The 23,335-nt window shown below is 41.4% G+C and overlaps 2 protein-coding genes across 3 annotated transcripts in view; one reads left to right on the forward strand and one right to left on the reverse strand.

The window, feature by feature from the left end:
* The first annotated feature begins 236 nt into the window (after positions 1-236).
* On the forward strand, positions 237-8,982 carry rabep2 (rabaptin, RAB GTPase binding effector protein 2). Of its 2 annotated transcripts, XM_078269009.1 has the most exons (12): positions 237-416; positions 1,820-1,975; positions 2,609-2,691; positions 2,794-3,174; positions 3,376-3,471; positions 3,593-3,691; positions 4,404-4,517; positions 5,072-5,150; positions 5,273-5,284; positions 6,628-6,782; positions 7,203-7,319; positions 7,495-8,982. In XM_078269009.1, exons 1-12 carry the CDS (start codon positions 392-394, stop codon positions 7,597-7,599), a joined length of 1,422 nt encoding a protein of 473 aa, XP_078125135.1. In that variant the 5' UTR covers positions 237-391; the 3' UTR covers positions 7,600-8,982. The 2 variants fall into 2 exon arrangements, with proteins under 2 accessions (XP_078125135.1, XP_078125137.1); XM_078269011.1 differs by lacking the exon at positions 5,273-5,284.
* Positions 8,983-9,605: 623 nt separating this feature from the next.
* atp2a1 (ATPase sarcoplasmic/endoplasmic reticulum Ca2+ transporting 1) overlaps positions 9,606-23,335 on the reverse strand; it is a 22,243-nt gene continuing 8,513 nt past the window's right edge. The window contains exons 6-24 of the mRNA XM_078269478.1: positions 22,682-22,762; positions 22,506-22,591; positions 21,455-21,610; positions 21,147-21,288; positions 19,627-19,793; positions 19,437-19,525; positions 19,213-19,315; positions 18,974-19,105; positions 17,818-17,943; positions 16,754-16,972; positions 16,129-16,240; positions 14,701-14,924; positions 14,366-14,586; positions 14,032-14,234; positions 13,493-13,578; positions 12,814-12,947; positions 12,129-12,246; positions 11,334-11,491; positions 9,606-9,690 (exon numbers count right to left, since the gene is read on the reverse strand). Coding sequence (XP_078125604.1) covers positions 9,606-9,690; positions 11,334-11,491; positions 12,129-12,246; positions 12,814-12,947; positions 13,493-13,578; positions 14,032-14,234; positions 14,366-14,586; positions 14,701-14,924; positions 16,129-16,240; positions 16,754-16,972; positions 17,818-17,943; positions 18,974-19,105; positions 19,213-19,315; positions 19,437-19,525; positions 19,627-19,793; positions 21,147-21,288; positions 21,455-21,610; positions 22,506-22,591; positions 22,682-22,762 — 2,642 coding nt within the window. The remainder of the gene's footprint in view (positions 9,691-11,333; positions 11,492-12,128; positions 12,247-12,813; positions 12,948-13,492; positions 13,579-14,031; positions 14,235-14,365; positions 14,587-14,700; positions 14,925-16,128; positions 16,241-16,753; positions 16,973-17,817; positions 17,944-18,973; positions 19,106-19,212; positions 19,316-19,436; positions 19,526-19,626; positions 19,794-21,146; positions 21,289-21,454; positions 21,611-22,505; positions 22,592-22,681; positions 22,763-23,335) is intronic.

The raw sequence follows: 23,335 nt of genomic DNA on the forward strand, positions 1-23,335 counted from the left end.
AATATGGCGTTATTTGAAAATTAAACCATGTAAACCTATTCTGATATAACCTCTAAATACAATTATGAATCTGAAAATGAGCATAATATGAGCACTTTAATGTCCAGGGTGTGGCAGTTACAAAAAGCAAACGTGTGGCCAATTTTCTTGGTATTTATTCAACATTAAAAAAAAGTAAAAAACTAAAAGTCAAACGCAAACAGGGAAAGGCATTTGAACAGGAAGGATGTTGACGTGATTTCCGTAGGCTTAGACCGGGGAAAGTTGTTTCCTGAAGTTGACACCGCGTCGATAATTTTCACAGCAAAGCTCGGGTGCTTAAGTACAAAATGACTCCGACAGGATTGTCGGAATTTTGATAGACGTCAGGTGAACTCTGTCTGACGAAAAGATGAGCTCCAAGACTGAAGACACAGGTAACGTTAATACAAACAGCAACATTAAACTTTAATCTGCTTTACTTCTAACGAGATTGGTTGTGAGGTGATACTGACCTTTTTACAGTTTGAATTTAAGTAAACATTGACGTTAACGCGTTGCCTGTCTTCACTGCCAGTGAAACCTGTTGATTGTGAAGCAGCTCTGGTCAGTTAATCGATACCCGGCCTATTAGCATCGCTGCTAACCATATAAATGAACGGGCGCTGCTAGCAGCTAGCTAACGTCAACACTTTAGCTTAATTTACTTGTATCCAAACTGGGTCTTACTTTTCGAGACAATCCTGTTGCGGTAGTAGCATTGTAACGTTAGCAACTTTAGGTCCCTTGCCTTGCTACATGTTTACCAAAGCAACAAGTGTTGCTGTAAAGTTGTCCAACATAAGACGACTTGACCCTCAGCTCTGCTTCAGCAACAATAGTCAAAGAAAGCTAAATATTGACTTCTTATTGGGTGCCATGGCAATGCTTTATGGTTATTTAAGTATTTTGTCTTCATCAAATGTGTGAGCCTGGTTTGTGGCAAACAGAGTGTTTAACACTTTTGTTTCTACATGTTGGGGTTTAGTAAGATCAGAAGAAAAGACAAAGTATATAAATATTTGTAATTATAATTACTATTTTTACACTTACAGCAGTAGAGTCCATGGGACTTTGCCGGCTTACGTGCAGGTTAGTGTCACAAATTATTTTCCAAAAACTGAGTGTCCGAAATAATGAGGGTCTTATTTGAGATAGTTTAAGGGTAGGGTTAGGGTAGCACAGGTGGTTTAGCAGGTTCATAATTAAGGACATTGTATGGGGAATTTGGGACACTAAACTGCATGTAGGACATTGTATGAGGAATTTGTGACACTAAACTGCATGTATAGCGACTTTGCCTTTAGTTTATTTAACAATTTACTCATTTGAATCATGGTTCATTCTCCTTATTGATCGCCCAGTGTACTAAACAATGTAATCAATTGGTCATATGTTCCCTGGCTTACACTCAAACAATAAAGGATGTTGTCAGGTGGGGTCATTCAAAATACACATACTCACATACACTATTACATGACTGGATGATCTATATATTTAAAGGATGTGTATGCATCTTTCAGACAGCTCTGTCAATCTACTATGTACACGCCTAACAAGGATGACATAACATGCTTCATAGCTTTACAAAACTAAAGTATGCAAAGAATTTCGAGTTGCGTCCTGCAAAGCTCTCTTCTTATCTAATAGTAAGGTATTTACAGGTTTTGTCCGATTGCTAGTAATGCAGATTCCTTTTGGTTGTGTTTCCCATATTTGCGTGATTCTATCCTTACTGATGCAAACGGTCTCAAAACAAAGTAATGAAGGCAAAACGCAGCACCCTGTTAATCATTTTCAGTGGCGAGCCTGCAGGCCCAGCTAGCCGAGTGCCGAGCTCAGGCCGAACACTGGCAGGGCGTGGCGACGATCTGTGAGCTGAGCAAACAGGAGGAACTGACAGAGCTACAAAAACAATGTGATCAAGAGATCCAGTCCCTGCAGGAGGCTCTCAGAGGTCAGTGTGTGTTTGGCTGGGCCTTCATGTGTACATGTGTGTGTAATAAGCAAGGTGTGTTTGGGACAGGCCTTGTGTGCACATGGTCTAATAACATATTTTTTGTGTGGTACTTTTGTAAGGAGAAAAAAAAACAAACAGCCTAAATAATTTGGATCGCCATTGGATAGGTTTTCATGATTCATGATAAAAACCTATTTTTTAAGGGAACTAAACAGCTCAATGTTTTTTGGTTTTCATTTTTGCTTCCTGATTGTGTTTCTAATTGAGGCCAAATGACTAAAAAAACATGAATTACCCTGTTGACTTTCAATCAATAGTATTGATCAATCATTTAATACAAAGCTCAGAATGAGCCAACTAAAATGTTGGCATGTATCCAAGGTATTCAATAACCTAAAAGGTCAGGGACAGGGAAACAGTTACTGTACATCTAAGGTAAGTTATGCCCCTTTTTAAAACAATAAAAGTTCAACTTTAAAGTCTTGCCAATAAAACTGAATGTAATCTCAAATGCAGCTACACCCTTTTAAAGTATTTTGAGCTGTATTTGGGAACTATTGAGGCAAACAGGATATCGTTCATCAGACTGGAGGCTTAAATAATTATTTTATGATTCTGTTGTGTTTACAGAGACAGCAGCGCAGTATGAGGCCAGGATATCTGTCCTTCAGTCTCAGCCTTTGGAGTGGAGAAGAGGCAGTGGACACAACATGGTCTGTGTTTAATTTTGTGTCTCTCTCCCCCCCCCCCAAAAAAGAAATTGTTTCCAAATGTTATGGACTTAATCCCAGCATTTGTTTTTCTCTACCCGTTAGATCAGTGGAAGGAAAGGCAGGATGGATGCAGAAGTCGCCAGCAATGAACCCCCGTCATCGATCACCAACAGCCTGGCCGAGGCCGAAGCCACGGGGTCAACGGACAGGAGGCACAACCAATTAGCGGAGCTCGAGACGTCGGTGGCGGAGGGAGAAGGGACGCCGCCTACAACGGAAGCGTATTTTTCACTGCGGCACTGCGACTCGGCCTCATTGTCCTCCTTCTCCTTAGACACGCCCTCTCTTCCCAGAAAACTCCACGCTCAGGAAGACACCGACTCTCTGGTGTCCACAGGAACTTTAGTGCCTGAAGCCATTTACCTGCCGCCGGCCGGACACCGGCTGGTCACGCACGGCGACTGGGATGCACTAAATTCTCAGGTACCAATTTAAAACTATGATATCAAAGGTCAGGTTTTTTCACTTTTAGAAAAGAAGAACATTCAGGCCATTGTATAGCAATAGAAAAAACATCCTTACAATCTGTGCAATTTTAATTAATTGCGGCAAGTTTTGAATCTGACCCAAAGCTTCCCCGTAGACAGACTTTGCGGTGTAACGAATGTGTGGTGTGTTGGGCAGGTGTCAGAGCTGCGAGGAGAGGTGAGTCGGCTGCAGGCTGAGAAGGAGGAGCTGGAGAGAGAACTGGACACACAGACCAACCACACACACAAACAGGTGAGCAGCACTGCTCAGAGTGTAGCGATACAGCAGTGAGTGTATAGAGAGTGAGCCATTCGCACACTGGATATGATGTGTGCAGTCTTAAACACATGTTCATTTGTTTGTGTGTGTTCAGGTATCAATGCTCCAGTGTCAGGTCCACACTTCAGAGGCCCTCCTGCAGGATTTGCAGAAATCTTTTAGCCAATCACAGAATGCCGTCCAGAGTCGGCTGGTGAGTGATATGATGTCGATCCTACAGAGCGTGTGAGATTGCGTCAAAGACCGTCATTTCCCTTAATGGAAGAATTCAACATTTTGGGAAATACACTTATTTGCTTTCCTGACCAGATTTGAAATCGATACCACGTACATGTCTATACAGCTAGTTAGCTTGGTTTAGCATTGGGGAAACGGCTAGCCTGGCTCTGTCCAAAGGTAACAAAATCGACCTACCAGCCATAAAAAAAAAGGAAGTTTACAAACAATAAGTTATGGTTTTAGAGGTTTTGATTTTTACATTTCTGTTAGGGTGAGGACAGATTACAAAAAAAGAGACACAACTTGTCAATTAGTGAGCTTTAGAAATACTTGCCTTTGGAGGCAGCCAGGCTAGCTGTTTCACCCCTTTTCTGGTGTTTATGTTAAGCTAAGCTAACCAGCTGCTGGCTCCAGCTACATATTAACCATACAGACTTAAGAGTGGTGTTGATCTTTTTAACCTTAATTCTGCAATAAAGAGAATAAGCGTACACATTGAACTTTCAAATTCCTTTTTATGGGTAGTTTTATTTTAACGGTCTTGATTTAAAATGGAAAGATGCCAAGAACAGAAAAGCGGTGGCTCTTAAATGGTATTTTTGCCATTAATGTGTAACCCTAGTGCACTGCATGTGAACACGTTATTCACTAGGCGTATGTGTTAAAATCTGCATTTGTGTGTCCAGGCAGAGTTATCCTTTTCCCAGAGGAAGGTGTGCAGTGAGCTGTCCAGACTGAAAGGAGAGGAGGTTGATGATGAGGGACCAGAGTCCAGCTCATCATTTCCAGCAACACTGCAGGTACGATTACTGTTCAAGGTTTTTCATTGACAGTATATCTGCTTCACGAGTGCTGCAGCAAGGAAAGCAAACTTAAAAATAATGTATTTGACATTATTCACATCCAGTGAGTTAATGAGAATGACGTGTAGTTTTGCATAGCATTGCAAAGGGAACAGAAACCTGTTTGTTCATGTGACTTCCCTTTAGTTAGTTTCTGCTTTTCTTCATTTTGGATAGTTGTTGGGATGACCTTAAATAGTTAAAACGGCTCACATATTTACTTAATTTACCATAAGAATGTGTTTTTGTCAACTTTGGAGGTTCAATTTTATAACCAAGTTGTCAGTGGCCTGGCTGGCTCTGGAAGTAGTTGGTTGTTGGTAGTTTAAAATCTTCCATAATATATATTCCATAATTTGAAAAGTCTTGCAGTACAGGGGAACACGTAGTGTTTGTGCAAATGGTAATGGTTCAGCCTTATTGCTCCACAGCCTTGCAGCAGCAGGCAGTTACTGCATGTGTACCTCCTGCTTGTGGTGTCAGTGTGTTGACTGTTGACCCCTAACCTACAGGGGGTGCACTGTGAGGAGCGTCTTCGCATTGAGATTGTCAACCTGAGGGAGCAGCTGGACACCCGGACAGAGGAGAACGGTCCGTGGATTATATTATTCATACTTAGGGGAGGTTTGCAACACTGACTGTCTTGGCACTGAACCATGTTTTATTCTTCCTTTCTCCCTTTCTTCCTGCCTGCTCTCAACTACTTTCATCAGAGGTTTTAGAAGGTGAGTGAACAACTCATGCTTTATTATTACTCTGGTTAGCCAATGATTTGGTCTTGTGACTGGTGTAGGGTTACATTTCACCTTTAACCTTGGTGAGTACAGTGTTATCATAACCAATAGACCCTTTGCAAACACGTGACGACGCCATGACGGACAGCAGAATCACCGGAAGCACAAGCTAAACAGTGTAGTAGACGAGCGGAAAGTTTCATTAGTTTCATTAAATAACACTAAATAAACTGTAATAATAATACTATCTTCTTCTTTATGGCTTCTTCTATTGATCAACAAGTTGTCGTGCCGTTATCGGTCGAGGTAGGGCATCTGGTAGGTGCTCACAAAGAGCGGTATTTGGAGAAGTTGGAGATAGCAGGATTGGATACTGACCCTTACCTTCTTCCTCCCTCCGTTTTCACAGACCTCATTAAATCGCCGAGTATGCCCGACTTCAGTCCACACGATCTGTACCACTATGTGGTAAACGGGGTATCCCCATACACTGGTGCTGATCTCAAAGCTTTTAAACACATCGAGGATTATGGCGTTAGCTGCCCTCTGAGCCAAGCCAACTACACTATAACACAGCTTTGACTCACACGACAGATCACGATCAAACTGTAAATGTGAATAACTTGTACTAACATTTGAATTTCCCTTCGTATTAAAGGCAACCTCTGAGCAGGCTAGTGTATTTCAACAGCTGACTTCGAGTATAATTAACACAAGTTATCTTGGAAGCTAACATTAGCTAGCAATCGCCTGTTGAGCTCCATGCAAAGTCTGCGGCCGGCAGCAAAGACAAACTCCCAAAAGAGCCACATAAAGTGAAACTGAAGGGAAGTTGTGCACCATTCAAATACGAAGACAAACGGAGTCGGTGTGGTCTGTTGTTGTTATCGCTTTAAGATAATTAAACTTCACTAACCTAACTAAATAGAAGCGGTTTAGGCAGCTAGCATTACGTGGCTAATAGTTAGCTAGCGCTACGTTAAGAGTGATTTAATATGGGCCAGTTTGTGATACATTAAATATCGAAGGAACCTTAAAGTGTGTTCCCCTTGTTAACACAATGACTCAAACCAGACATAACACAAAGCCTACGGAAGCCCACTGCACAACAAGAAATAACCATTTTATTATATGAGCGAACACGTTTGACTTGCCGTCCGTCTAGAGCATAGCTCTTCTGCCGTCCGTCATGGCGTTCATAATTCGCGCGAGTAGAGCGTGATATCACGTGCAAAGGGTCTATAGAAAAGATGGTCAAACTAAGAAAATGAGAGCCAATTTGTAATAAACTGGGATTTTCCCTTGATTATAATCAGCCTTGTTTGTGTGTGCAGTGCAGCTCTCCAGTTTGAAGACAGAGACGGAGAGGATACAGGCTCAGAAGGACCAGTTGCAGGCTGAACTGCTGGCCTGTCACACCGAACTGGAAGCCCTGCGGGTGGCACTGTCTCATATGCAGAGCACCAACAAGACCCTCAGTACTGAGAAAGTAAATCCAACCTGCTTTTAGCACTAAACTTATTGTTACTGCCGATGCTTGCATAGTTAACTGCTGTTTCTGTGAAGTCTGTAGTGCTGTTTATTTGTACTGGTGATGAATCATGTCTGTAGTGCGTTGCTCTCGTTCTCAGAAATGCTAATCCAGAAGCATTATTAACCATATTTCCCATTTCAAACACTTTCTTGTGGCCTTCTTCAGCTGATTGCAACATAATAACTCCATTATTGGCCTCATTTAAGGGAAATGAATTAAGAAATGCACATGTACACCTCATATTTTACTTCCTCGATAAAAATATAGTTTTCAGTCGCTTGAGTGTAACTTTTGTTAATAATACCACTAGGAGTTGCCAAGTAATACATTTTCAAATCCGACACTTAAATTGACGGTTTTCTCTGTGGCCGTCAGGCGGCCCTGCATCAAAAGTGTCTGGAGCTGCGTAGCCAAGTGATCAGTCTGCGCTCCCAGGTCGACACCAGCCAGACTGTCCAGAGAGACTTTGTCCAGCTCTCCCAGTCACTTCAGGTAAGAAACAATGGACAGTTAACTTGATCGGAGCAGTGATGGTTAAAGAAAATCCAGAGTGAAAGAAATTGGTAAAACATTTTCTTGCACTTGCAGATAACTGGAACAAATCAGTTCCATATACAGTATATCAATGACAAATGGCCGTTTCAGTGACCCCTCTGTCCCCCTTCAGGTGAAGCTGGAGGTAATACGGCAGGCTGAGAGTCTTGAACAAGTCAGGGAAATCCTGGAGGAGGGAGTCAGTGAAGCTAGTTCCTCGCCTGCAGACGCCTCGTGAGTTTTAGAGAGTCCCATCGGAACCAAAGAGCCCAGGCCAAGATAAAAGACCTCAACAGTGACCAATAAGGACCAACTAACCATCACCACACAAAATACTGTCGTGACCACTGGGATTATCACAGCTGGTGCTGCTAGCACTTCTAACATTTGATGGATATTCCTAAAGAGACATAATTTTTGTGTTTGGATCAGAGGTGATGGTTCAGTGTCAATGACCGAAACTGCTACTTAGCGACCAAAGTGATTTTTGATGAACCAATAATGCTTTGGGGATACTGTAGTAAAAAAACAAAAAAAAGAGTTCACATTCCCTTTTTCTTACATCTAGTAAGTAACACTTTTATTCCTGTACTAATACACATGTGAATGTGTTGTGTTAAAACTGACATGACTCCAGCAAAACACTCAACAGTCCAACAAACAGTGTATCAGTAATTGATATGCAAACTATGCAATCATTTTTTTTTTTTTAGATCTTCAACGGATCACAATGCAAAAATAAATAATAGTGATACAAAGTAGAAACTCCTAAATGAACTGCATTTGAGATGTGATTTGTATTATATACACATTAATTTAGTTTAGCATTGTTAACTATTCCTGTTCTTACCACAACCACACCAGCTTTTAGACTTCAAGCTAATCAATGATTGTGGATTAGGACAGAAGCTAACAGTCTTTTCTTCAACCTGTTAAGTTCATAATTAAATCCTTCTTTTAAGTTTCTCAACCCTGGACTCCAAACTCCATGCAGAGTCGCTTAATATGTAAAAGGGGGTCACAGAAGATTTATAAGATTGATATGCATAATAATATATTTCTTTACACTATATCATTTAATAAAATAGGATTTATTGTACTGTATAATTTGATAATTTTACATTTATTTGGAAAAACATGCATGATCTTGAAATCTTAATACTGTGGTTGCAAATTCAACTTTAACCTGAAATATGGAGTCACAGGCCATGGAAGGTCGAAAACCCCTAAATAATGTAAAGGGTTAACTTTTTACAGATGATAGAACATTTAGTTCAGTACACTGCAGGTATTCCACACAAAGTTGGAAGTGTGCCCTCGTTTAGAAGAAGTCTCTCAAGGCTAATCCTGCCTTGTACTGACCGAAGTTGGAGAAACAGCTAGCTGATGTGGTATTAGCTAAAGTGGTTAGCACACACCAAATGTTGCAAACGTTTTTTTCATAATATGGGCACTTTAATTGTAATAATAGATCTTTGTAGATAATAGATGCAAAAACTGTCAGAATTCAAACTACATATATTTGTTTTTATGTTAAAGCAAAATTTCAGTGTTTTTCTTTGTCTTAAGTGACTAATGTGAACAATGTATGTCCACTAAAAGTGCTTGTTTTTGCCACTGACTCACAGGCTCAGATTGTTACTGTAAGTGTCTGACTACATCACAGAGAGATGGAGAAGTTGCTGTTATCCTGCCATGCTTTCTTGTATGAGTACTGATGTTAGGTCAGGACAGTAACTTTAGCTAATAGCATTAGCTCTCCTCCCCTGTGTGCAGCTCTCCACTCTTGGAACAGCATTTTTCTTAAGAAAAAGGTGCTTTGGTATACAATTCTTCTCCTCTTTGGCTGGCAGTAGTCCTCCTCAGGTGAAATGGCCACTGCAGACCCGATGGACCTTGGGTTTTCAGTCACACCAGGTTTACTTAATGTTAATGACCACATTATTATTCCTGTTGTGCTTTGTTGCATAACAGAACTGTCAGGAAACAGCATTGTATACAAAAAACTAAACTGGAAACAACACATTTTCTTTAATACATATCTTTATTCTTTAAGAATAGAATCAACAGAATAGTTTTAATAACTCACCTATATATTAACTTCAGTACATACACAGAAAAAAATATTTTGCAGCTTTCCTCTGGTGTATTTTCAGATGGCTTATGTGTTTTCTTTTGTATTCATGCCACTAGATGTTTTGATCACATCGGGTGACTGTTGGCAGGCTCTCTTTCAGTGGGAGCTCAGCCTTTTCTCTCCATCCTCTGTGTCTCAGCTTTCTCTCTCTGCTTCAGCCGCTCTCTGTCGCACTTTGCCTCTAAACTTTCCCTGCAGGGGAAAACACAAGCAAGTCAGTTGTGAGGTAATGGCAGTGTGCTGAGGTTGACTTGTTGCCTAGATGAGAAGATTAATACCGCCATAGATATAAAACCGCTCTTTTGAGGCTACAGCCAGCTTCTGGCTAGCTTAGCACAGAACAACCAAACAGCTAGCCGATCTCTGTCAAAGGTAACACAATCCGTCTTCCAGGACCTCTAAAACTCACTAATTAACAGTGTTTGTTTAATTTGTACATAAATGTGAAAGTGACATTTTTGACAAGGGGGATTATGTGGGATAATTTTTTGGTTGCGATCAGTAACTTCCTGAAGGCTCTGCTGCTCCTTAGAGACAATAAATAATATGATGCAACACCTGTAACGCAGCAAATTCTCATTTTTACATCTCGTTTTTTTGGACAAATGAATACATCCAATACATACATTAACCCATTCATCCACCTGTGTCCAGCATGGATGTATTCTCTAGGCTACTGTAGCATATTTCCCCAAATCATATCTTCATATTTTAAGTTTTAGTCTATTATAGAGCTTATCACCAGTGCCACATATTGGGGGAAAAAACATTGCAAATTAGCCAAAATACAGTATAATATAATAAAATTAAGATGAATAATATAAATTCCAGTTAAACTCACTAGAAAACTTCCGCACCTTGTGCCAGTATCAAAGTTAGAGAAATAGTCCAACCTAATCCAGCAACATTTTGACCTTTTATAGCAAAATGCACAATGTTAGTCTGATCATATTAAATAGTCAAATGTTACTATTTCTACTTCAGAGGATCTACAATCTGAACCTACTGTAAGAAATAAGCTAAAGCTAACATTTTTAAGCTTCCAACAATTAACACAAACTGTGCAAATACCATGTGTGATGCTGAGACCAATTATTAGATTTCTACTGGCAGTTCATGGCAGATCTATGCACAGCCAGCCGAGCTGATCCCAACTACACTCAGGATCCAAATGCATTAGTCCAGAACGATTGGCAAGACAGAGACAAGCTCAACAAAACAAATGTGCACAATGCAGAGCGCTTCGCATGAGTCACGGGAATACCTTGGTTTGTTACAAGGGTATGGAGGAGGGGGAAACGGGTTAGGACTGGATTGTCAGAGAAGGAATGGTGAAAGAGAGCATCCAAGGAGAGCAAAGTTAGATAAATGTCATCAGAGAACAGAGGACAGAGGGTGGGAGATCATTAAAACTGTGTCAGGAATTGGAAAAAAGGGAGGAGACGTTAAAATAACAGTTTAAATAAATTATAAGACGTTTCATTGGGAGGTAAATTATTCCATAACATTCCATTAATCAATCATATATTCCTTATAAATTAAGCTTAAGGAGAATAATGAAGTTGTGTGTTCTTAAAATGTATACAGATGTATGTTTTAAGTGTGTTGAGGCTGCATACACATTCAAAAATCATTTGACCAGCATCAGTTATTTCCAAATCCTCTTCTAAAGGTGTATACATGGTGTGCAGATTGCACCCTGGATCATAAACCTCACCTGTAAATATATGATGACATGTTTTTTTTATTGTACAGTATATGTAATTAATACAGACTGGCTAGGTAACATCTGTTCCAGAAATGTAAATTTACATTTATTTGTTTTTACTCCAAACCTCATACAGATAAAGAATAAAGGAAACATGTTTAGCTTACCCTCCGGATATGTGCGAGCCACAAACTTGAGAAGCTCATCAATGAGGATGACTGGGAAGGAGAGCTTCAGGACCATCATCCACTGCTCTATGTTCAAGTGAGTGAGCTTGAAGATCATCTGTGGACGAGCGCAACATCGTGTTAAAGCTGCCAAACTAGATGCAACTTCCATTGAGAAACTTGCTATATATTAATGGTGCAGTAGGTAAGCCTTATAAAACTAACTTTCTGTCATATTTGCTGAAACTGACTCTATGTTCCAGTAGAACTACATGAAGCAGGTAATAAAAAAAAGAATCCGGCTCCTCTGGCACCACCTACAGCCTGTAGTGTGATTTGCAAAAATCCACCGCTCCCTGTTCAGATGCACCAATCAGGGCGTCTAACTGCGTGTCAATCAATGCTCATGCACACACATTCATTCTCCCTTGTGGGGGGAAGGGGCTTAGGAGACCGTTTTGGGCTTTAGCAGAAAGGGGGAGGGACTGAGAAGTTGTCGATGTTCAAATTTTTGGGCTAACTCCTGGATCTTCGCAATCCTACCTACAGCACCTTTAATTATACAGATACTGTTAACATTATAGCTCATATGACTATGAAAACCCTTATTTGAAGCATCAAAAGAAGAAGAAGAATCCATAGCTGAGCACTGCGTCATCTAAGTATGAGCAATGAGCACATGGAAGTTGGAGAGGCAGTGTGTGTCGGGGAGGAGTAGAGGGAGATGGGTGTTTGTCGCAGGAGGCCAGACTCACGGGCAGGGGGTCGACGTAGATGATCATGAAGTGAAGGGACATGGAGAGGGTCATGGCGCCCACCAGCCAGAGGTTGCTCCAGGGGGGCATGCGCACCAGGGACTGGTTCTCAGACAAGCTGGGGGGGGAGGAGAAAGGTGGGGTTGGATGGGGGGGGAGAGAAAGGTGGGGTTGGATGGGAAGGCGGAGGGTTACGTTAATGCAGACTGAAAATGTGTGGGGGCATATAAAAGATTGTCTATGTGTGAATGTAGGAAAATAAATGTATGCAATGAATAAGCATGTGAGCCCTGACATTTATATGGTGAATATTGAAGGAAGGTGTCTTCACTGTGTTGTGTTTTGGGTTCCTATCATAATCATAGTTGCAATGTCATACTCCTGATATTTTACATGCATGCATATGATCCTGATAGCCTTTGTTTTATAGATCTGAGAAAAGTACTCATTCAATACAGAAAAATGGCCCCATATGTGTAATGTTAATATGTCATATCATGGATTACTATTACTTCTGCGTTAAGGTGAAAGAAGCATTTTGCTGTTGTTCGATGGGGAGCTAATTTTAACTTCATTATACTCCATTATAAGTGAAAGTACAGGAATATAAAATGATATAAAATTGCTAGAATATCGTATATTGTTCATTAACAGATGGAGGTATGAGTTCATAGTGTAGCCAGACCTGTTCAGAGCGTTGCACATCTCAATGGTGACCAGCACAGACAGAGCCATGGTCATTGGGGGAGAAGCCTCAAACACCTCGCAGTGAATGCCAGCAAAGTCCTCATTGTCCTCGCTGCACTGCATGAAGTGTGACTGGCAGAGAAGATAGAGACATCAAATCTTACTAAAGTCTGGTACGGTCTCTGAGAAGCTGAGATGAAGTGTATTTGTAAAGAGGTCTTGTAGTTTTAGATCAGAATCAGCAAAGTATTTATTGCCAAGTAAGTAACACGTACAAGGAATTTGTCCTGGTGGATGGTGCATAAATAAACACATACATATTAAAAGAAAATAAACAGTAAATGTGAACGAAATGGTAATATAAATTAACAAATATGTACAATATAACCGTTTTAACAATAAGAAAAGAAGGCTTTATGGTTTCAGTGTAGGATGGGCAAAGATGTTGAGGAATGTGCAAAAACCTTCAGGGAGATATAGTTTCGTGCAATGTACAGGTACGTTACATAAATAGTCCACAGATGGAGTCTGTGGGGATCCCGGACCTTGTTAGTGAGGTCGACTGCAGTCGGGATGATGAACAGTTCCAGCAGCTGAATGGAGTCCACTGTGTGATAGGGCACCACAGATGCACTGTTTGTAGGAAAACTACACAAATGATAGTGTTAAATACTAACCAGCTGGTAGAAGCTAACCGATGGGCCTTCATCACAGTACAGGAACCACCAGGCAGCTGCTGCGACAGTTGCAGCACCAACATAACCTGGAGGAGATATTACTGGTAAGTGTGGAGGCCTTTTAATCCAAAGACAGAAACTATTTTCCAAAATTCCAAAAAAATTGTGAATAAACATGTGGATGGTACTCGTGTACTCAGTATACCCACTAAGAAAGCTCCAGGATTTCCATATACCCACTTAAAAATGCCCAATGACACGCAACAACATACTTTATATTATATTTTTGATATATTTTGAATTATCATCTGTTTTTCTTTTTCACAATAAAAGTTATTTCCACCGTAAATTGGTGCATAAAAGTCAGAATACGGGAAATTAAGTTTTTGATGCTCAAAACTTCCCTGGAGGAGGACACCCAGACCCCCCACTATGATATGCCCCCTCCCCCAGAGGCAGATTCTGGCCAATATATACAGTATATACAGTACAGTATACCCACTACAATTAGACTACACCACTGTGAGAATGTGTTGTACCTCCGATGGCCATATATCTGAAGAAGAGCCAGCCAGAGATGAGGGGCTCTTTGGGGGAGCGGGGGGCTTTGCCCATGATGTCCAGGTCAGGGGGGTTGAAGCCCAGCGCAGTGGCAGGCAGACCGTCAGTCACAAGGTTGACCCACAGCAGCTGGACGGGGATCAGAGCCTCGGGCAGACCAAGGGCAGCGGTTAGGAAGATACTGAGGGAGTGAGTGTGGGGGTGAGGAAGCAGAGCAAATCATTTTATTAGTTTTGACATGGCCCCTCTCCATGTCTCTCTTGTAATAGTTATTATCATAGCACGCCTCCATCCACACAAGTATGTACTCACCAGACGACCTCGCCTACATTGGACGAGATGAGGTAGCGGATGAACTGCTTCATGTTGTTGTAAATGGCTCTGCCCTCCTCAACAGCGGACACGATGGAGGAGAAGTTGTCGTCAGCCAGGACCATCTCAGAGGCAGACTTGGCAACGGCAGTGCCAGAGCCCATGGCGATGCCAATCTCCGCCTTCTTCAAGGCGGGGGCATCATTCACTCCGTCACCAGTCTTGGTGAAGGGTAGAGGGAGATGAGTTATTGTGTTATCTGTATTTCGAGTCAAATGGTTTCATTTCATTTTCAGTGCAAGGAACACAACAAAGTACTCTTTTCTTCCTCTCACCATGGCGGTGATCTCATCAAAGCCTTGCAGTAACTCAACGATCTTAGACTTGTGGGACGGCTCCACTCTGGCAAAGCAGCAGGCCTTTCTGACGGCGATCTTCTGATCGTGTAGAGCGAGGTCATCAAACTCACGACCGGTGAAGGCCTTGTTAGTGACATCCTCATCCTCAGTGAAGATGCCAATACGACGGCAGATGGCCACAGCTGTGCCTTTGTTGTCACCTGGGACGACAGAAATTAAGATTTTATTGTTTCAATCAAAATACTTTATTGATCCAGGGGGGAAAGTGGGTTTGTTACATATTAGTCTATATCTTTGACGTTCCACTTCTGGGATTGCTCCGGTGCCGCAGGAAATTCTGCCGGATGCATGTATTTTCCCTTTCCTTCCGCTTTCTTTGTGTTGGAATTTTAAACTCTGGTGGAATTATGAGGACTATTGTTAACTGCTCCTCAGATCTCTGCACAGTGATTCAGACAGCTAGCTAGACTATCTGTCAATCTGAGTTTTCTCTCGCACGACTATTTTGCAGCAGCTCCGTGCGGAGCTTAGCGCCGCCCATGACGATTGTGATTGGTTTAAAGAAATGCCATTAAACCAGAGCATGTTTTTCTCCCATCCCGGGAATGCTGTGTGGACTAGCCAGACCTTCCTCCGCTCCGCAGCGTGTGGATGGTCTGGCAAAGCGAGACTAGTTATATATGCTCCATTCTTTAGTAGAAATACACAGAGAAATTATAAGAACAAATAATATAAAATAGAATAATAAATATGTAAACAGAATCAGAGGTGGAAAGTGCGAAAGAATTACAATTACTTTACTGCGTTACTGTAATTGAGTAGTTTTTGTGTACTTCTACTTTTTAAAGTAATTTCTAAAAACCTGTAATTTTACTTTTACTTAAGTATGTTTTGTTTTGCTACATTTTAAATCACATCTGTTACTGAGTAAAAAATAAATGTAAACTAGCTTTGGCAATGGTTTGAATGTAACGGACGCTCATTAATATCAAAAAGTTACGCACTAAAGCTTTAACTTAACATGCTTAATTTAGACAACATGACTCCAGAAAAAAAGAATTTATGTTTACTAATGATTTTTAGTAATGATGACTAATGTAAACTTGATTTGTCTACTGCATCAACGTAACGCTCTGTGTTAATACAACTCGACCTGTTAAGTTTCACCTTGTGTAAAAACTTAAGGTTTAAGGCAACAGGTTTCCACGCAAATTTCTAGTAAAGTCAACTAATTCGGGATAACAGTGTAAGTAACCTCTGAACAGAAAAAGAAAATACGTAAACAAACAGAAGGAAGAAATATGTATGTGAAAATGAATGGAATGAAATGTTTCTGTTAAGACTTTTGCTTGTTTTCTTATACGATGCGATTAAAATATGATAAAGTATGATACGTGTACTGACCAGTGATCATGATGACACGGATGCCAGCAGCCCTGCACAGCTCGATGGAACCCATGACTTCCTTACGGGGAGGGTCCAGCATGCCAACGCAGCCCACAAAGGTCAAGTCAGTCTGAAGAAAAAAGGAAAAGCAAAAGGTTTTAGTGTCCTTTGGAGCTACTTGCAAGCAATACAATAAACTACTGCAACATAAAAAAAAATGACATTTCTACACTTGTTTCAGTGATATCCACTGCCATCAATGAGATACTGTACTTATGTACAATATCATATCTGTAGTGTCTTTCATTTGTGCTTCATCAATTCAATTCAATTTTCAATTCAATTTTATTTATAGTGTCAAATCATAACCGGAATTATCTCAGGACACTTTACAGATAGAGTAGGTCTAGACCACACTCTATAATTTACAAGGACCCAACAATTCCAGTGATTCCCCCAAGAGCATGCATGAATGCGTAAGTGCGACAGTGGCGAGGAAAAACTCCCTTTTAGGAAGAAACCTCAGACAGACCCAGGATCTTGGTAGGCGGTGTCTGACGGTGCCGGTTGGGGTATGATGAACAATGGCAATAATAGTCACAATAAAGATATTGTAATAGTTATAATAATGTCAGTCACCTACCTCATAGTCTATAAACTTGGTGGCGTCCACCAGGTTCATCTCCTCCTTCCTTAGAGGTGAGTCGCTGGTGGCCAGTGCCAGACAGCGGAGGGTGTCACGTCCAGTGCCCCACTCCTTGATGACTGACATGATGTGGTCTTTGATCGGGTCAGTCAGAGGTACACGGGTGGTGCCCACACGGACGTATGTGCAACGATCAATGACACCTTCTGGAGCACCCTGTTGACGGAGTAAACATAATGTACAACATCATTATCAACCTACAGTATAGGCCTACTGTATGTATATGACGTGATTGACTTTAACTTTATTTAGACTATTTCTTTGGAATTTGGAGGCTTTATATGGCATGGGTATTTTATTATAATATTATTTTGTTTTGAGACTTTTTATAGAGTCCCTAAATTAAATTATTTATTTTGCCAGTGGCATTGCTATAAGTGATGGCAGCATTGGATGGGCGGTCCACCACTTTGCTTCAGACAAAAATATTTTAACAACTATTATATAGATTGTCATGAAATTCTGTACAGACATTCATGGACCCCAGTAGATGTATCCTAATGATTCTGGTGATCCTCTGACGTTTTCTTTTAGCGCCACCATGAAGTTCACATGTTTTAATGTGGTTTTAAGTGAAATATCTACAACAACAACTATTGGCTAGATTGCCATGACATTTGGTTTGGAAATTCACGTCTCCTTCGGGATGAACTGTAATAACTTTGGTGATCCCTCAACTTTTCATAGTATGCCATTAGAAGGTAAAAACTTTGATTTGTCCAACACTTTGGTTTATAACTAAATTACATTCTCATCAGGCTCAGCTGGACTTTGTGTTTAGTGCTGATTAGCAAATGGTAGCATACTAACACACTAAGCTAAAATGGTAAACATTTTTTTCCAAACATCCGCATGTTAGCATTGTCTTTATGAGCACGTTAGCATACTGACATTATCAATTTTGGTCAAAGCACTGTTGTGCTTAAGTGCATCCACGCAGAGCTGCAGGCATGGCTGTAGACTCTTTGTTGTGTACTGTATGTCTTGTGTCATACACTCACTTTGATAAACATCTTGTTTCCCACAGGGGCTTTGGCGGATTTGGCAGGACAGCAGTAAACTGACATGGACTTTCTGTCTCTGGAGAACTCCAGGGTGAACTCCTTCTTCATCAGCTGCTTGATCACCTGTTATTACAAAATGAAGAAAAAGAAGGTCAACTGAAGGAAAAGGATCAAAAATCAAGGTTGAGCCGAGCACATCTTATAAGCCATTGTTTATGTTATGTCATTTTTTCCACTAATTAAACCTGAAACCTCTTGGGGGCAGTGGACTTATTACTGCCTGTTCTCATGAACCATACATTCGAAAAGCTATGAAAAGATAAGCACTCTCATTTGTGTGATTGACACTTTTTTTGTTGCTGTGTGCACCACATTGACTGACCCTTAACAAATGACTTTCACCCAGGAAATGCGTGGTCCTTGTTTTAATACAAACCACAATCTTTTTCACTTTTTCTAGCCTAAAATTAACTGTAATCTCCGCTGAAATGATCGGCAGCTCGCGGTGCTCTGTACACAGCGCACAGTCACCTATTTTCGGGAAAGTGAACCACCAACTACCACTGATCTGACGTAGCACCACGACCGGCAGCTCACTGTGCTCTGTACCCGGCGAACAGTCACCTATTCTTAGGTAACTGAACCACTAACTTTCACTGACCTGACGGTGCACCATGCGGAGCACCGCAGCCGGTGTTGCAGAGCTCTGTAGCGGCTAAACACATCTACTAACTGCTGCTGATACGACGAGCTGTGACGGAAGTCTGTAGCCGCGTCACGAAGCTCTGTAGCGGCTTAAACAGCTAGCAACTGCCGCTCTGTAGCACGGAGCTCTGTAGCCGTTGTCACGTGACCAGCTGACTGTCTCGTATAATATCATTAGTTTGAGTGTGCATAACGTTTTCGTACGATATCCTACAAACCCGTTCATGAGAATGCGTTGCTTATTATCATCTTTTAAGTTGATATGGTTATCTTGTGATAACTCTGTGAGCGACCCCTTTCACATACAAGTAGTCCTTTGAGCCATAAAAACATTGATCATCGCAGTTAATAAAGTTTTGTACAAACACTTTCATCTGTAGATAAATGGACCTGTCTTTGTATACAGGATAACATGCTATATACTGTATGGCGTCTCGTGTGGACTTACAGAACAGCAAGCATTTGCCCTTTCCACCTTGGACAGGCCACGCACGTCACTGTTGAACACGTTCATCTTCTCCACCAAACAGGACAGTGCTGTTTCAGTGGCCTCGCCCACCTTTTCATAAATACCCTTGGACTGCATCATAGACAAATAAGAAAGAAGGAACATACATTTAAAGTTGGTCGCGTCACATTTAAACATTAATGTCATGAACACAAAATTCTCCTGAATGCTCTGCAGACCTCGTTGTAGTCCAGGGAAGAGTCATTGCAAAGAGCACAGATGGTAGCCAGCTCGACCAGTCCGTCATACTGACCGCACTTCGTCAATGAGCCATTCTTTGTACTTGTGGAAAAAGATTGACAAAAATATTTAGAATAAAATAAAAATATTTAGTCATACAATTGTTCAAAAATGGGTTATGGTGTGTATTTGTTTGCATGGTCTTATAACACTTGACACTTACACTTCTCCCTCAGGGGTGTACTTTGAGCCTGAGATGTCAAACTGATTGAGGGAAACATTGTCACCATCGACTTTATCAATGATGAACATCTGCATGGAAACATGACAAAAAATAACCAAACAACAGTCATCTTTCTGCATTGGAAATAAATGTAGGTACATGTGTGTGACTTCACACAGTATGAACCTACCTTAGTTACACACATCTGGTTGGTAGTGAGGGTACCGGTCTTGTCAGAGCAGATGACCGAGGTGCAGCCCAGGGTCTCCACAGAGGGCAGGCTTCTAACGATGGCGTTCTTCTTGGCCATGCGGCGGGTTCCCAGAGCCAGGCAGGTGGTGATGACAGCAGGCAGACCTGCCATGGACGGAGCAAGAGATTAGGCAGGGAGGTACTAAATAAAATTAACAGTCATTGCTGGAAAGGTGGACAAAACATTAAGAGGGACTTCTTAAGCCAAAGAACCAGGTGATAAGAAAGAATTATCTGACATGTCTGTTCAAAACCACTAAACACCTGCCACTGGACAGGCCGACAACAATGGTGGTTCCTAAAACAGCCCCTTAACTCATCAGCTGGAGCACACCCAAACTAAGGTATTCTTATGGGAGGGGGCTGCTGCAAGCCATTCAGTCAGCTCTGTGTTCACATTCTTGGCAAAAATCAACTGTGACGATGATGTGGAAAAGGTCTGGAGAGTATCCAGTTCAGTGACATTAAGGTGGCATCTGTGTTTTTAGATGATGTTGTCCTTTTAGCATCATCCGACTGTGGTCTGTAATGAGCGTTTGCGCAGTTTTCAGCTGAGTGTGGTGTGACGGGGACAAATGTCAGCACATCCAAGACTGTTTCTGTCCCAGAATATTTAATTGGTCCCATTCAGGCAGCAAAAAAGCTCTTTTTAAGTGTAGGAGTTTGATGGTTTTAAGGGTCCTAGTCACAACTGAGGGTAAACCAGTTAGATTGTAAAGACAGAGCTGACTATGCAAGCTCATGATTTATTGAACAATCGTCTTTCGAACTGTTGTCTATTGTAGAAGATGGGCAGAGGAAGAATCAGTTCAAAGGAAAAAAAGACTAATTGGCTACCTGTCTGTGACAAAACGCCTCCTGCTGAAGATGGGAAGGAAGGTTTGAAAGAAAAAACACCCATTCTTCTTCCTTGTCAAAACCTGGTACCTACATTACCCACAATGCAATTTGTCCACCAACAGTTCAGTCAGAGGTTCGGGTGTGTTATGCTTTTAGCAGCTAATGTAGCCTCGAGCAGTAGTCTTGCATTGCCAGACCTTTCTCCACAGCGCTGCGGAGGAGGGTCTGGTAAGCTCACTTCTTTCTAACGCCACGTCTCCAGATTTTTTTTTCATTTTCAAACTTGGAGTCTTTAGCAAGAACCGACTCTGACTTAAGTGACATCACTCGAGGCTATTTATCAGATTTTGCCCTGCTCCCTCTGGAGCCACAAAAGCCTTTTTTTGCAGCATATGCAGTAGTGCTCCCCAAGACCTATAGGCATACTTTAATGAGTGAAATAAAGTCCCCCTGTAAAAAGCTGTATAATAAATGTATAATATTGTAATGATCAATCATAAGAATAGTGGCCCTATTTGATTTTTAATGGAGCGTCATATTAGATGAGCTACACAAGATGAATCTTAGATATGATAATCTTCTTGGACAACCAAGTGATAGTTAATCCCAGGGGCTTACCTTCAGGGATGGCAGCCACAGCCAGAGCCACAGCAATCTTGAAATAGTAGACAGCACCGCGGATCCAGGAGCCTCCGTGGACAGGGTCATTGAAATGGCCAATGTTGATCATCCACACAGCCACACAGATGAGGGAGATGACCTAGAGGACAGGCAGTCAGGGGGATGTGTGACGCATCATTTCTAGCTTTTAGTTTTATATACAAACATTTGTATCGTCAGTCAATAAAAACAGTATTAAGTTTCATTTGTACAAAATTAATAAATAGAGAAAAAACTGTTCCGATTTGGCTATCTGCCTCACCGACCTTGGAGAGCTGCTCTCCAAACTCGTCCAGTTTCTGCTGCAGAGGGGTCTTCTCCTGCTCAGTGGCAGCCATCTGGTCACGAATCTTACCGATCTCAGTGGAGACACCAGTTGCAACAGCAATACCAGTGGCTCTTCCTGCAGCGATGTTGGTGCCCTGAACATAGACCGAAAAAAAACATTAGAAAGTTGGTCAATCTGTACAAAACAGACTGAAATATCTACTACAACAACTACTGTATTGGATGGATTGTCATTACATTTTGTATAGAAATTCATGTTCCCCAGAGGATGAATCCTACTGACGTTGGTGATCGCCTGACTTTTTATTTATTGCCACAATAAGGTTGACATTTGCTGTTTTTAGTGAAATGGCTCAACAGATATTGTGTGAATTGCAATTACATTTGGTTCAGACATTCACGGCCCCCTCAGGATGAATTGTAATAACTTCCCCTGATTTTTGCTCCAGCACCACCATCAGGTCAATAATTAGATGTGTCTAATACTTTGGTTTATGACCAAATGTGAGCAAAAGTAACAACATTCCCATCAGCCTCAGGTGTGCTTTGTGTTTGATCCTAACTAAATGTTAGGATGCCAACACTTTGTAAGAGTTTGGTAAGGGCTAGCTTCGCAGCTCAAACCACAAAAGAATGAGAGGAGGCGATAGTTTCAAATGCAGTACATAAGTGGACTGTAGGTGGGTGATTTTTTTTTAACATATTGACCCAGGGAATATGTACATTGATAATGGGCAGTGGGGGCATCATTTTGAAAAAGAAGGACACTGCATTAGGATACAGCTGGCAGGAACTTAATTTAGTATGTAAAGTTTATGAACTGTTGTGGGCCTGCAGCTATGACAAGTAAAAACGTTGATTGTGAAAAAGGTTTATTTGGTGAAGGAAGAGGGGACAGTTGTAGGGTTGACAAAAAAAGTTTAGGAGAATGAATTGCAAGGTGAGGTTGCCAGGTTTGATGAAAATTATGGTGGAAAAGGAAGGGTCAAGGGATGGCAAAGGCGAGCAGGACTCAGGAAACAGACTCACGGAGAACAGCATGTTCTTCTTGTCCTGGTTGACAGCTCGGGGGTCTGGGACAGCATCAGTGTGTTTAATCACACTGACAGACTCACCTATTGGGAGACACACATTTTGGGTGTGGTGGTCAGAAAAGGAAGCAGACATCAAAAAGACATCATGTCCGTCTGTCCCGTAACACCTACCAGTAAGAATAGACTGGTCCACACGCAGGGTTGTAGATTTGATGGAGATAAGCCTGATGTCAGCTGGCACTTTGTCACCAACTAGTGTCCACACAAACACACACATAGAAAACACTTTAATTTAGCTATTTTACTTTAAAAGATTGATTAGCTTAGCAGCTTTTGCCTTTTGTTGCAGGATTACATTACAAACAGCTTCATTTCAATCCGACTGCAGCATTACAGCAAGATGGAGGGGGGAGGGTTGATTGACAGTTTTTAGCACTCTGGATGGGTAGTGTTGTTGTTGAAAACTGATACCACAGTCGGAGACAGTAGGAGAGGGAGACCTTGGGGAGATTATGAAATGAAAAGAACAGGTGTACAGCAAACAGAGGGAGAGGGAGAGACAGAGGAGCGAGTCCGGCCGTCGATATTAAGTGTATTTATACTCAGGCTTGTTTTTTTTCTTCCCGCAGCAAGTTCCTTCAGTCCCCCTCCACCCCTTTTTTCTGTGACTGCCTTAAAAGGGCCCATGTTCATTCTCAAGGACATCAGGAGACATGTACTCTCACACACACATAGATAACACATCGTGGAGTTTCATCTTTTTGAAATGTTTTCATCTCAAGCTTGGAGTCGAACATTACTGTATTTTGAACTGATATTGAGTTT

The sequence above is a fragment of the Sander vitreus genome, chromosome 15 (genome assembly GCF_031162955.1).
Source record: "Sander vitreus isolate 19-12246 chromosome 15, sanVit1, whole genome shotgun sequence".
NCBI classification, from domain to species: domain Eukaryota; kingdom Metazoa; phylum Chordata; class Actinopteri; order Perciformes; family Percidae; genus Sander; species Sander vitreus.